The sequence below is a fragment of the Phoca vitulina genome, unplaced genomic scaffold (genome assembly GCF_004348235.1).
Source record: "Phoca vitulina isolate PV1807 unplaced genomic scaffold, GSC_HSeal_1.0 scaffold7, whole genome shotgun sequence".
Taxonomy (NCBI): Eukaryota; Metazoa; Chordata; class Mammalia; order Carnivora; family Phocidae; genus Phoca; species Phoca vitulina.
This window is the reverse complement of record NW_022589710.1, coordinates 10,808,877-10,820,954: the sequence shown is the minus strand read 5'-3', so window position 1 is coordinate 10,820,954 and position 12,078 is coordinate 10,808,877. Positions and strand designations below refer to the sequence as shown.

Sequence of the window (12,078 nt, the reverse complement as noted above, 5' to 3'; positions counted from 1 at the left end):
AATTGCCTTCTGAGACCTTTCATGGGCCAAGATCAGTGTCCTTCCTTTTTTACTCAGTCTATAGAGCATAAAGATGACTCATTTAGTCTACCTTTTTACTCATTCCATAGTGCATGAACCAGTTTGGTAACCCACATGAATCGTTAGGTTATCCTTTAATTGACTTTGGGATAGTTACAACAAACGATCTACTTTCAAAGGATAAGGTTTATTACCCCCCAGTAAGGATTTGCAAGAGAACATGCCCAAGCTCTGCCCTGTTCTTTAAAATGTTTTCTTTTATCTGGAACTGGGAAAACATATCATAACTGGAAAGATTTAGTGCAAACTCAGTCTTGAACTGAGCTAGTATGTTTGGTATTTTGAAGAGGCTTGGGCCTTTCATGTTTTCAATGCCTCTGGCTCAGGCAGGTTCTTCTGTCTGGACTGTCCCCACATGTTCCCTCCAGCCCCCCATTTTCCAACTTCAGGCTGAGGAATCATAACACACCCTTTGAGGCCCAGGTCAAGTATTGCCCCTTCTGCTTTACTGACACCCTCATATGGCAGGCAGGAAAAATCACTGCCTCTTCTGGACTGTTTTCTCCAGTACACTGTGTGCTCTTTTTTCTTTTTTCTTTTTTTTTTACAAATCTACACCTTTATTTACTTTTCATTAAGTTTAAATCCTTGATGGGTACAGTATCACACAGATTCTGTGGCCAATGGCTTTAGCAGGAAGGTTGCTTCGGAATTTGGCACGAACCATGCCACTGTTTCCATGAGCACGAGTTACTTTTCCCCAGATTACTCTGGTTTTGTTTGGTTTGCCACCAGGAGTCACTGTGTTGTTCTTTGCTTTGTACACATAAGCACATCTCTTGCCTAGATAGAATTCCGTTTCATCTCGAGCATAAACACCTTCAGTTTTAAGAAGAGCTGTGTGCTCCCTCTGGTTCTGGAGACCCCGCTTATAGCCAGCAAAAATGGCCTTGGACCACAGCCTTCCAGACATTATTTGGCGTTATAGGAGTCCTGTTCCCAGCAGGCCTCCACAGACTCCAAGATGGCGGAAAAAGCCACTGTGTGCTCTTTTAACAGAGGCTCCATAGGCCTATCTTTGAGTTGCCGTAATTCACGTACCTGGAAACAGCATAAGTTTAATTCATTTGGTTGAGGTGTCCAGGATTCAGAAATGTAGTAACCAGTGTTCTCTCTGCCTGGGAAGGTTGGAACCCAGAGCCCACCACGAAGAGGCTACATGAGGGTGCCCCGCTAGGGGCCGGACCCCCTGGCCCCGGGCAGCAGCAATAGGTGGGCATCAGGGAGGACTGACATGAAAGCAGGATGGGGCTGGGGTTCAGGGCCAGGATCATTGGAAGGCCTGGAGGGACAAGGTAGACAGGGACCAAGACAGGGACTTGGCATGGCGTTGGGGGAGTGGGAGAAGGAAACACGCCACTGGGATGGTTTCAGAGGGGGCTTACAGACCAGAGCTAAGGCATGACCCCAAATCAAGAAAAAAATCAAGCGACCAGCCAAATTGTTAGTTAGCATAGACTGCCGCTGTCACCTCATTCTTGAAGAGCAGGGAATCATTACATTTGAGAAGGGAAACTTAAGCTGGGTCTGGAAGAACATGAGTTGGACGTTTAGAGGTGAGTGGGAAAGAAATTCCAGGCATAAAGGTGGGAGCAAGCAGGTAGTGTTTATACATGGAGAGGCCATTTGTGCGTGTGGGACCACCAGCAGGTGTGGGCACTACAGGAACCAGGAGGGTGCAGTCCAACTATGGAGATTCAGGGAAACACGACAAAGGAGTTTGTGCCAAATGCAGAAGGAAATAAGAGGACCCCTATGCTTTCTGAGTAGAAAAAAGGGTGATAAGGACAGCCATGTGTGTGTGTGGTTGACTGAAGCCTGGGAATCCTGGAGTCCTGGAATGGCCTGGAGACTTTGATAATCAAGTCTGAGCTGAAGGTGAGGTAGGACAGGCTGCCGTTAGGTTTTCAACTCAAATCTCAGTTGGTGTGTGTGTGCTGGGCATACTTGAAACCACCATCTACACAGGTTCCATCTTCCCGGAACAGAGGATTTATTTGGGAGATTTTGGGGGGAAAATACTTGTATACTTTTATATTGAAGCAAATGCAGGGGTGCCTGGGTGGCTCAGTCAGTTAAGTGTCTACCTGCTCCTTGGCTCAGGTCGTGATCTCAGGGTCCTGAGATTGAGCCCCATATCAGCTCCCTGCTTGGCAGGGAGTCTGTTTCTCCCTCTGCCTCTGCCCCTCTCCGTTGTGCTTTCTCTCAAATAAGTAAATAAAATCTAAAAAAAAAAAAAAAAAAAAAGAAACAAATGCAGATATACGGTTTTGAGTAGAATGCAAATTTCGAATGGGGTTTCAAATAAATGTTGTGCCAGTGTGTTCTGGCTGGCCCCTCTCTCGCCTCAGGGATGAACTTGCCTCCCCCCACCTCTGCCGCACCTCAGTGGTAAAGGGAGGAGAGGGCAGGTGAGATAGTCTCCGTGGGGTGCTGGGAGAGTTAAGGAAACTCACAGACTTGTGATGGGGATGCCCTAAGGTCCATGGCTCCCACCGACTGGGGCAGCGGGGCCAGGAATCCCTCTCTATTTCGTGTCAACTTTTCTCCCACTGTCATTGGGTCAGCAGCACTCCACTGAAGGTAAAAAAAGGACACTCTCCACTTTCCACATCACCCATGAGTGTCGTTTTCATACCATCCCTGGATATTAATTTATGCCACATTAAAAGCTTTAGCTACTTTATGTGTTGGAGGAATGGGAGTTTTGAGGTATCCAAAATTCCTATTACTCAAGACTTACCCTTGTGGACCTAGAAATAGATGTGGAAAGGATTGTTCATGTAAACAGGCATAGTCAGGGAGTCATACAGTTACGAACTGTAAGTTTGTCCTGGATCACTTAGAGACCTAGAACAAAATGGCTGGAGTGACGTAGTTAAAATAAGAATAATTTGAAGGATAACAGATTGTAGGACATACACTTATTTTACCCATGTTTTTCTTTTTTTTTTTAATTTAAATTCAGTTAATTAACATATAGTGTATTATTAGTTTCAGAGGTAGAGGTCAGTGATTCATCAGTCTTATATCATACCCAGTGCTCATTACATCACACGCCCTCCTTAATGTCCATCACCCAGTTACCCCATCCCTCCTCCTCCCCCTCCAGCAATCCTCAGTTTGTTTCCTATGATTAAGAGTCTCTATGGTTTGTCGCCCTTTCTGATTTCGTCTTGTTTTATTTTTCCCTCCCTACCCCTATGATCCTCTGTTTTGTTTCTTAAATTCCAGATATGAGTGAGATCATATGATACTTGTCTTTCTCTGATTGACTTATTTCGCTTAGCATAATACCCTCTAGTTCCATCCATGTCATTGCAAATGGCAAGATTTCATTTTTTTATGGCTGCATAATATTCCATTGTATATATATATACCACATCTTCTTTATCCATTCATCTGTCATTGGACATCTGGGCTCTTTCCATAGTTTGGCTATTGTTTACCCATATTTTTCTAAAAACTTCAAGCTTTCTGTCCTCTCCCTCTACTATATAAATGATTACCATTGTGTTACGTGCTTTTAAGAAAAGCTAAAGAATATAGGAACATGTAAAGTAAAAAGTGGCCTCTTTTCCTTCTTCCTGCAGTCTTCCTTTTCTCAGGGTTAGCTGCTGTAACTGTTGTGTATTTTTTAAAGACATACTATGGGATTACCGGGCTACCAGGTAATTTTCCAGCTTCTAGGAGACTACAGGGAATATGGTAGACAAGATTGTAGACCTTCTAGATTTTTCTCTTTACAAACATGCATCCATTCAGCTGTCAGCACCTCAAAGGAGGTGCTCTATTATCACTGCCTTTGAGACATTGTTTCAGGCATTGGGGTACCTCCGTGTATAAGCAGGCAGGTATCCTGTTCTGCAAGTCTTTTTTCTTTAGTTGTATCTCTTAGACATCATTCTATTTTAGTCTGAAATGGATCCTACTCATTCCTTTCAAAAGCTAGTCCATTGGATGACTGTATCATAATTTGTCTAATCCCCTATATGAGCACATTTATACTTGTGGCCTAGTTTTTCACTGTTACAAACATAATACCAGGGACATTTTCCGGTTCTTAGTAGCTATTGCAAGCAATCCTGCCTGCTAGGTAGAGGTGGTCTGGTAAGCTGTGACTGTGGGGGGAATGCCAGTCCCTGGGCCTGGCTTTTTAAGAAGGGCCACCAGATTTCCTGAATAATAGTGACTTGGGAGGAGCCACAGGGTTGGCCAGAGGCCCAAGTGAAGAGACAGATCTTTGGAGGATTTTTCAGTGAAATGCCACTGGGAGATGTGACATCTCAACTGTGTTCTTACCCAGCCCAGAGCAGCTGCAGAAATCCCTGTGTTCTCTTTGTGCCTGGATTCCTGGTGGGAGCTGCTGAAGGGGCAGGTAATGTGTGCTAGTTGGCACCTGGGAAACCTGAGTCAGTCTTCATGGATGAGGCTGGCAGCCACATCCTGGGTCCTGTAAACAATGCTCATGGACATTTGCTTCTCCTTGTGGCTTTATTTCCTTAGGGCAAATTCCCACAAGTGAAATTTCTGGTTCTCACATAGATGGCCAAAATCACCCTCTTTTGGAGGTTGTAACAATTTACACCCTCATTAAGAGGGATTAAAGTCTTCTCCCGCCCCCAATCCCCACCTATGATAATACTGGCTATCAGTCTTTATAGGTTGTATTTCTTTCGTGGAACACTTTTTCATTTCTTTTCTCCCTTTAAAAATATAGTTTATCTTTTTTCTTTTTTTTTAAGGATGTAAAGTGGATTTTACTGAAGATTCTATAGAGAGAAGGATTTATATCACTAGTTTATCTTTTTTATTGTTGACTTGTAAGAATTCTTTGTGTATTATTAGGCAAATTGGTTCTTTGTCATATATGCTGCAAATATTATGAAGGAAAAATTATAATTGGTAACTAAACCAGATTATTTTAATGACTATCCTTCAGTTTCTTTTCCTTTTCTATAACTTTCTCCTGTTTCTTCTGTAGTCGTGTTTAATGTATTTTTCATTGTATTTGAAATAGAGCATTATAAAGATATTAAGTCATACTTAATATGCAAAGTTTGAAACAATGAAATTCCTCCAAAATTAAAAAATAATCAAGAATCATATATTCTAAAAGAAGTTGGCTTAGTAAATGCCATTTAAGTATTGCTACATGACATTTCTTCTTTAGAAGATAAGCAGAAATAAAGGCCACCCTTTGTCAGGCTCTGTCTGGAATTAATGTTGTAAATTATATAAAGTCTTCAGGAACACATCCCCTGCATAAAATCCAACAGCACTGTATCCTAAATCACATTTTATTTCTTTAAAAAAGGAATATCTTATGAATCTCTTAAGCTTCTCTTATTTTTGAATTTTGGGAGAAAGATTTATTTTTTTTTCCTTCCTCCGCTTATCTAAAGACTTTGAGACGACTCTGACATGTCTTCAGAATGTGTTGATACTGGTTGAATTTCAGTATTAATAGTCAACTAGCTTAAGGATTTATTTTGGTAGCACATCAGAGACACCGAAGATTCCTAGAACTTCTTAGGGCAATGTCAGATAATCCAGCTTTTATTGTACAAATAATTTATAAAATTATAATGAAATGACATAATAATTCAAGGCAGCTGCTCCTAAATCCCTGGCCTGAGTAATATATCCTCCAAATGGGACTGAAATTCAGCAGTAGGAAGCTCAGCATTCTAGCATAATCAACAGAAAACACCAATTAGCTTTTACGAGCAGATGTGCATTTTGAGCAAATAGTTAGAAACCACCTCCACCTTAAGTTTTGGACAAGCTCTTCCAGGACCTTAAGTTAATTATGTCTGGATTAAATAGCACAGTCCAAAGCCTATTTGATATAATTTCCAGAGTCATAAAAGGGAAGTTATTTTACTTTATCAAATGATTATTTTGTAGAATCTTGTCTTATAGGTGAACTACTAATCAGTTCAAATATCTTCCTAAGTAGTCAAATCCCCTACATGTGAATTTTAGACTTTAAAAGTACAGCATCCTAGGGGCACCTGGGTGGCTCAGTCGGTTAAGCGTCTGCCTTTGGCTCAGGTCATGATCTAAGGGTCCTGGTGACGAGGGAGCAGAAGGCAAGCTGAGGACAAAGCAGAAGCTGACACCCCACAACCCTCCCCCTCCATGGGATATTTGTGACATTCCTCAGGCACTCCTGGCTGCCCTAAAGGGAAAACAAGTAGTTAACTTAGAGATCACAATCCTGCAAGACCTGAGTCTCCCACTTTACAAATGTCCTAGTGATTTACAAGGAAGAAGCTCTCTTATCAATAGCCTAACTTCCAAAGACCCATAACTCAGTTTCCCGAAGCCCTAACATCACCCTCCCCTCCATAAAATTGAGGGAGGCTGAGGCAGAAGGAAATGCAAATAAAATTGAATTTCTTTTAAACCTACAGCCCATTGATAAGGATGTGTGATAGGAGGAATGTAACATTCCTCCAGGAAGCTCCCAGCTATCTTACTGTTAATGCCTTACTAGAAGGAAAAACAAACTTTTTTTTTTTTTTAAGATTTTATTTATTTATTTGACAGAGAGAGACAGCGAGAGAGGGAACACAAACAGGGGGAGTGGGAGAGGGAGAAGCAGCCTTCCTGTTAGCAGGGAGCCCGATGTGGGGCTCGATCCCAGGACCCTGGGATCATGACCTGAGCCGAAGGCAGACGCTTAACGACTGAGCCACTCAGGTGCCCCAGGAAAACAAACCTTAACTGGACAAATAGCAAAGCCTCCGGTATCCTGTGTCCTCCTTTAATACATGAAAGTTCCTTCAAAACCTCCCTTTTTCCTTACCTCCCCCAACCCCATAGTATAGAATCAGCCACCCCTCACAACCCCGGGGCAGCAGCTTTTCCTGCCCACGGGTCCTGTCCCCGTGCTTTAATAAACCACCATTTTGCACCAAAGACATCTCAAGAATTCTTTCTTGGTCATCGGCTCCGAACCTCATCTATATTCCAAAACCACATCACTGGGATAGAGCCCCATGTTGGGTTCCCTGCTCAGCGGGGAGTCGGCTTTGCCCTCTCCCTCTGCCTGTCTCCCCCCTGCTCTCTCCCTCTCTCTTTCTCAAACAAATAAATAACATCTTTTTAAAAAAAGTACAGCATCCTAAAACTGTTGATCACCTATCAAAATGATTCACTGAACAGCAAAATTGTAAGGTAAATTATTTTATATTCTATATTTGCTCCATCAGAGGTTATTTTAAAGGCTACAAAGAATGCCACAATAGGAATGGCCTGCTATTTATTTGTTTATTTATTTATTTATTTTTAAGTTTCAAGATGCCTTTTACTTTTTTAAATTTTTATTTATTTTTTATTATTAACATATAATGTATTATTTGTTTCAGGGGTGCAGGTCTGTGATTAATCGGCCTTACACAACACATAGCGCTCACCACAACACATACCCTCCCCAGTGTCCATCACCCAGCCACCCCATCCTGCCACCCCCCTCCCCTCCAGCAACCCTCAGTTTGTTTCCTATGATTAAGAGTCCCTTATGGTTTGTCTCCCTCTCTGGTTTCCTCTTGTTTCATTTTTTTCCTCTCTTCCTTTATGATCCTCTGCCTTGTGTCTTAAATTCCATGTATCAGTGAGATCATATGATAATTGTCTTTCTCTGATTGACTTATTTCGCTTAGCATAATACCTTCTAGTTCCGTCCATATTGTTGCAAATGGCAAGATTTCATTTTTTGATGGGTGAGTAATATTCCACTGTGTGTGTGTGTGTGTATATATATATATATATATATATATATATATATACACGCATACATACCACATCTTCTTTATCCATTCATGTGTTGATGGACATCTGGGCTCTTTCCACAGTTGGGCTATTGTGGACATTGCTGCTATAAACATTGGAGTGCAGGTGCCTCTTTGGATCACTACATTTGTATCTTTGGGGTAAATACCCAGTAGGGTAATTGCTGGGTTGTAGGGTAGCTCTATTTTCAACTTTTTGAGGAACCTCCATACTGTTTTCCAGCGTGGGGCCTGCTATTTATTTGAGACCTAAAGGAGACTAAGCATGAAATCACTATTGTGTTTGTACTTGGCAATCAGGCAGAATGAGTTGGAGGAAGTAGGACCTGTTAATGTGAGATTTGTTGAAGTGGGGCCTCTTGTTTCTATATATTCCCTAAAGAGACAGGCAGGTTTGCAACTGATGACCTCTGAAAGGGCACATTTGGCCCTTGCTCTTGGATCTCCCTGTAGGATCCTCCCCTTGCAGCCAGATACTGCTCCCTGCCTTCCTCTTCTCCCAGTAGCCTTGGTGCCTCAGCTTCCACAGCTTTCTCCACGCCCCTAGCCTCCTTGCCTCCTTGTTTCCTTCCCTACTTAGCTTCTGACTTCTCAAGATTCAGCTTCCTCGGTTCTCATCTCCTTTCATTCTGCATCTCCCTCCCCAAGACCCCCTCTTTGGTTGGTCTGGGGATGTGGATGAATTCTTCTCATTTACTTCTGATGGGAGGAGCATAAGATCATGCCACCCTTCTAGTCCCACAGGTCTGTGGACCTGCATGTGGGGGGCATGGCTTCGCAAGGGAGAGCAAGCTTTCATTTCCTTGAAGACCTGAGGTCAGAGTAGGGACTGATGGTGCTGACCATAAGGGATGGTGGGGGAAACTCCTCACTTCCTGCTGCTCATCTCCCAGGAAACCACCTAGAGCATTGGCATCTGGACTACATGTCAGCCGATAACAGGGTTCCTGATCTACCAGTGCCGCCTCATTTGCTCCTTGGCATTTCCCAGAAGTTTCCAGTAGTCAGTCAACTGGTGCCAAACACAGTGGGAGTATTACAAATCAGGCCTTGGTGCCCAGCACTTAGTAACCATTCAGTAAGGATTTGTTAAATACACGTCTGGATATAGTGGTTAGATCAACTTTCCTGTAGCTCCTTTATCTTCAATCAAATTACTTGCCATAATTAGCCACATTTTAACCAATGATAAGGCATATGTACCTTGGAAAACTGAATAAAAGAAACCTCATTTAAAATGGAGTTGGGAGGCCAGAAGGGGAGCCCTTGGGTCCTACCACTGATTGCAGCCCTTTGTAGACCCATCAGGAAGAGATGTACCTTGCATTCTCAACAGGAGGAAGCCTACTTTACTACCCCGGAAAGAGAAAGAAAGGTTGTCTCCTTGTCCAGTAATGGCCCCCACAACGCAAGACTGTCACAGCTGGGCCAATGAAAAGCCACTACACTTCCAACATGAAGTTTACGTTAGTGGACTTTTTGTTTATAACAGCCCTTCCCAACTCCCCCCTTCGCTCTATAAAAGAGCATTACTGTCCTTTGTTCTCTGAACTTGCCTGTGGCTTTTGCTATAGCTTGCTTGTCCTGAACTGTAATTCCTGTTATTCCCAAATAAACTCATTTTGCTGATAAAATTTGCTTCTAAGGTTGGCAACTTTTACACATAACATTGCTGAAGGAAACTCCAAAATTCATTCTACCCCATTTGGAAGCACATCCATTTGCTGAACTCTCTTATTCCATAGAAACAATCCATTTGAATAAATTATGTATGGCGGAAATGTTGGTAGTCATTCTATCATAAATAAATGTTTATTTTCTTTGTGCCTTTCTGTATTTTCTATAATAAAAAATGCACAAAGGTTTTACTGAGCGTTTACTGTGTTTTGAGACACTGAGCGACATGTTTGGAGGGTTTTCCTTTGTTTATGTCCTCAAATTGACTAGCCTCGGTTGAACCCTTTCCTCCCATACCAGCCCACCATATACCAGTACTTTCTCTACCCTGGGGACCAGCTCTCACCCCTGCTGTCTCCAGAGCCCATCTGCTTTTCACCTTCTTTTCTTTTTCCTTTTCCTACAAATGTTTCCCTCATTGTTCCTGGAATAGCTCAGCCTGCAGAGGCTCTGCCCGGCCCCTGCAGGAGAGACTTGGGCCAAGAACCCTGAGGTTACTGTGGCTGCTGGTCCAGGAATATCATGAAAACCTAGTGGGCAGGACGGATCCCATGTTTCACTGCCATTATGTTCTTCCTGTCTCTTTGGCTGGGCCATGAACTCCTTAAATGCTGGCTCTGTGTGACCTGCCCTACCACTCCCATGGCCCCTGGCAAAGGGAGGTACTCACTATGGTTAGACTTAATTATTAACATTCTTTCTGAAGGACATATGGACATGTTTCTTATTAGACCATAAACTCTGAGGGCAGAGGCTGTGTCATGTTGGTCTTTCTGTGACCCCACACATTGTGGGCATATAGCAGTGGGAGGTGAGTGAATGGGTTGGTAAATGACTGGCTCATTAAAAAAATTTTTTTAAATTTTTTTTAAAGATTTTTATTTATTTATTTGTCAGAGAGAGATGCAGAGAGAAAGGGAACACAAGCAGGGGGAGTGGGAGAGGGAGAAGCAGGCTTCCCACAGAGCAGGGAGGCTCGATCCCAGGACCCTGGGACCATGACCCAAGCCGAAGGCAGATGCTTAATGACTGAGCCACCCAGGCGCTCCATGACTGGCTCATTTTAACTGAAAGGATGATTTAAGTGAAAACATTCAGGAGGTAAAAAACATGGGATAGTTTCTTGAAAACGTGTTATTCTTTTCTCATAAATTAAAAGGATTTTCAGGATGAAAGTTTTCTTGGAACTCAAGTATGTAGTTAGCAAGCAGGAATAGCCAGTGGTAGCTGGTAAGCCAAGTTGGGATGACAGTAATCGGTTTGTTATCTTGATAGAGTGAAGTTGTGTGTGGATCTCTAAAATGGCAGATCCGACCAAAGAAGGCAAACCTGAGATACTTGGGAGAATGACTCCATATTACTTAGGGACAGAAATCAGGGGTGGGGAGAAGAGAGGGGAATTAAAACTGGTACAAGGTTTCTGCCCTGGAGATTGAGATACTTTTTGCCTTTAACAGAGATTAAGAAAGTGAGGTAAGAAAGAAGGTGCAGATTAGTTTGGACTTGAATTGGTCTCTGAACTCCAGCGTCCATAATTATTAAATAGGGGTTGTGCTTGCTCTTTCTGAGGAAATGAGATGATGTGAAAGCACTTTGAAATTTGAAAAGGGAAGGACTAGACAATTATGTTAATGATAACCTTTATTATTATTTTAATTATATTTAGATATATTCTGCCAGCAGTTAGAATAAAGACTTGAAGTGACATTTGGGGTCTAAGTGGGATGAGACGACTGAGGAAGCAGGCATCAATGGAGAGAGCTAGAGGGGTCAGCAAGTCTTTAGGGATGGGAGAGAAAATAGGGTTTATCAAAGAGTACTCTGTGAGAACTCCCCAGAGAAGATTGGATAAGGCAGGGTGGTAGAAACCAAGACTGTGGAGGAGTTTTTGAAGCTGGAAATGTTCAGCAGTGTCAAATGCTACAGAGAGAGAGGCTGAGTAAGAAGAGGAATGATTAATTTGCATTGGATTTGGTAAACTTGAGTAACCTGTCTTAGTGGAGGGTGGGGGGTAGAGGTAGAGCCCAGACTCTATATTTTGGAGGGGTGGGTGAGAATAGGTGTTGAGATACTGGAAGAGAGGAAGTGATGGCCCAGGGTATCACCACAACTTAACAGCAAAGGGAAGATAGCTTGATAGATTTTTTTTATACTGTTATTCCAAAAAGGATTTGAGGGGAAAAATAGGGGAAGAATGATTGCCTGAGAATGTAATGGAGGTGCAGGGAAGCTGGGGGTGTGGGGAGAGAGGAGACTCCTGAGAAGCTGTGACAAAGAGTGACATTCAAAGTCTAAGTGGACAGAGTAGCTTTACAGATTAGGTATGACTCTGTTACACTTGATCTTAGCCAAAAGGCTGAGAAGCGATTGAAGCTAAGAGGAACTCTGACCCAATTCTCACAGCCGCTATTAGGATTGTTCCCTCCCCACCAACCATCTTGCTTCTTTGTTTCTCTCTTGTACTCAGCCAGCAAGACTCCACCTTGGAGCAAGTCTCCTAATTCATCCTCTCCGATTCTTT

The 12,078-nt window shown here is 42.7% G+C and overlaps 1 protein-coding gene across 1 annotated transcript; it reads right to left on the bottom strand.

Moving 5' to 3' along the window:
* Positions 1-661: 661 nt before the first annotated feature.
* On the bottom strand, positions 662-1,009 carry LOC116632616 (60S ribosomal protein L35a-like). Its single transcript, XM_032404563.1, has one exon. The coding sequence runs from the start codon at positions 992-994 to the stop codon at positions 662-664; it is 333 nt and encodes a 110-aa protein (XP_032260454.1). The 5' UTR covers positions 995-1,009.
* Positions 1,010-12,078: the final 11,069 nt, after the last annotated feature.

What these genes read in the sequence shown, in the direction of transcription:
- LOC116632616 (XM_032404563.1), bottom strand. Translation starts at nt 994, where the DNA reads ATGTCTGGAAGGCTGTGGTCCAAGGCCATTTTTGCTGGCTATAAGCGG.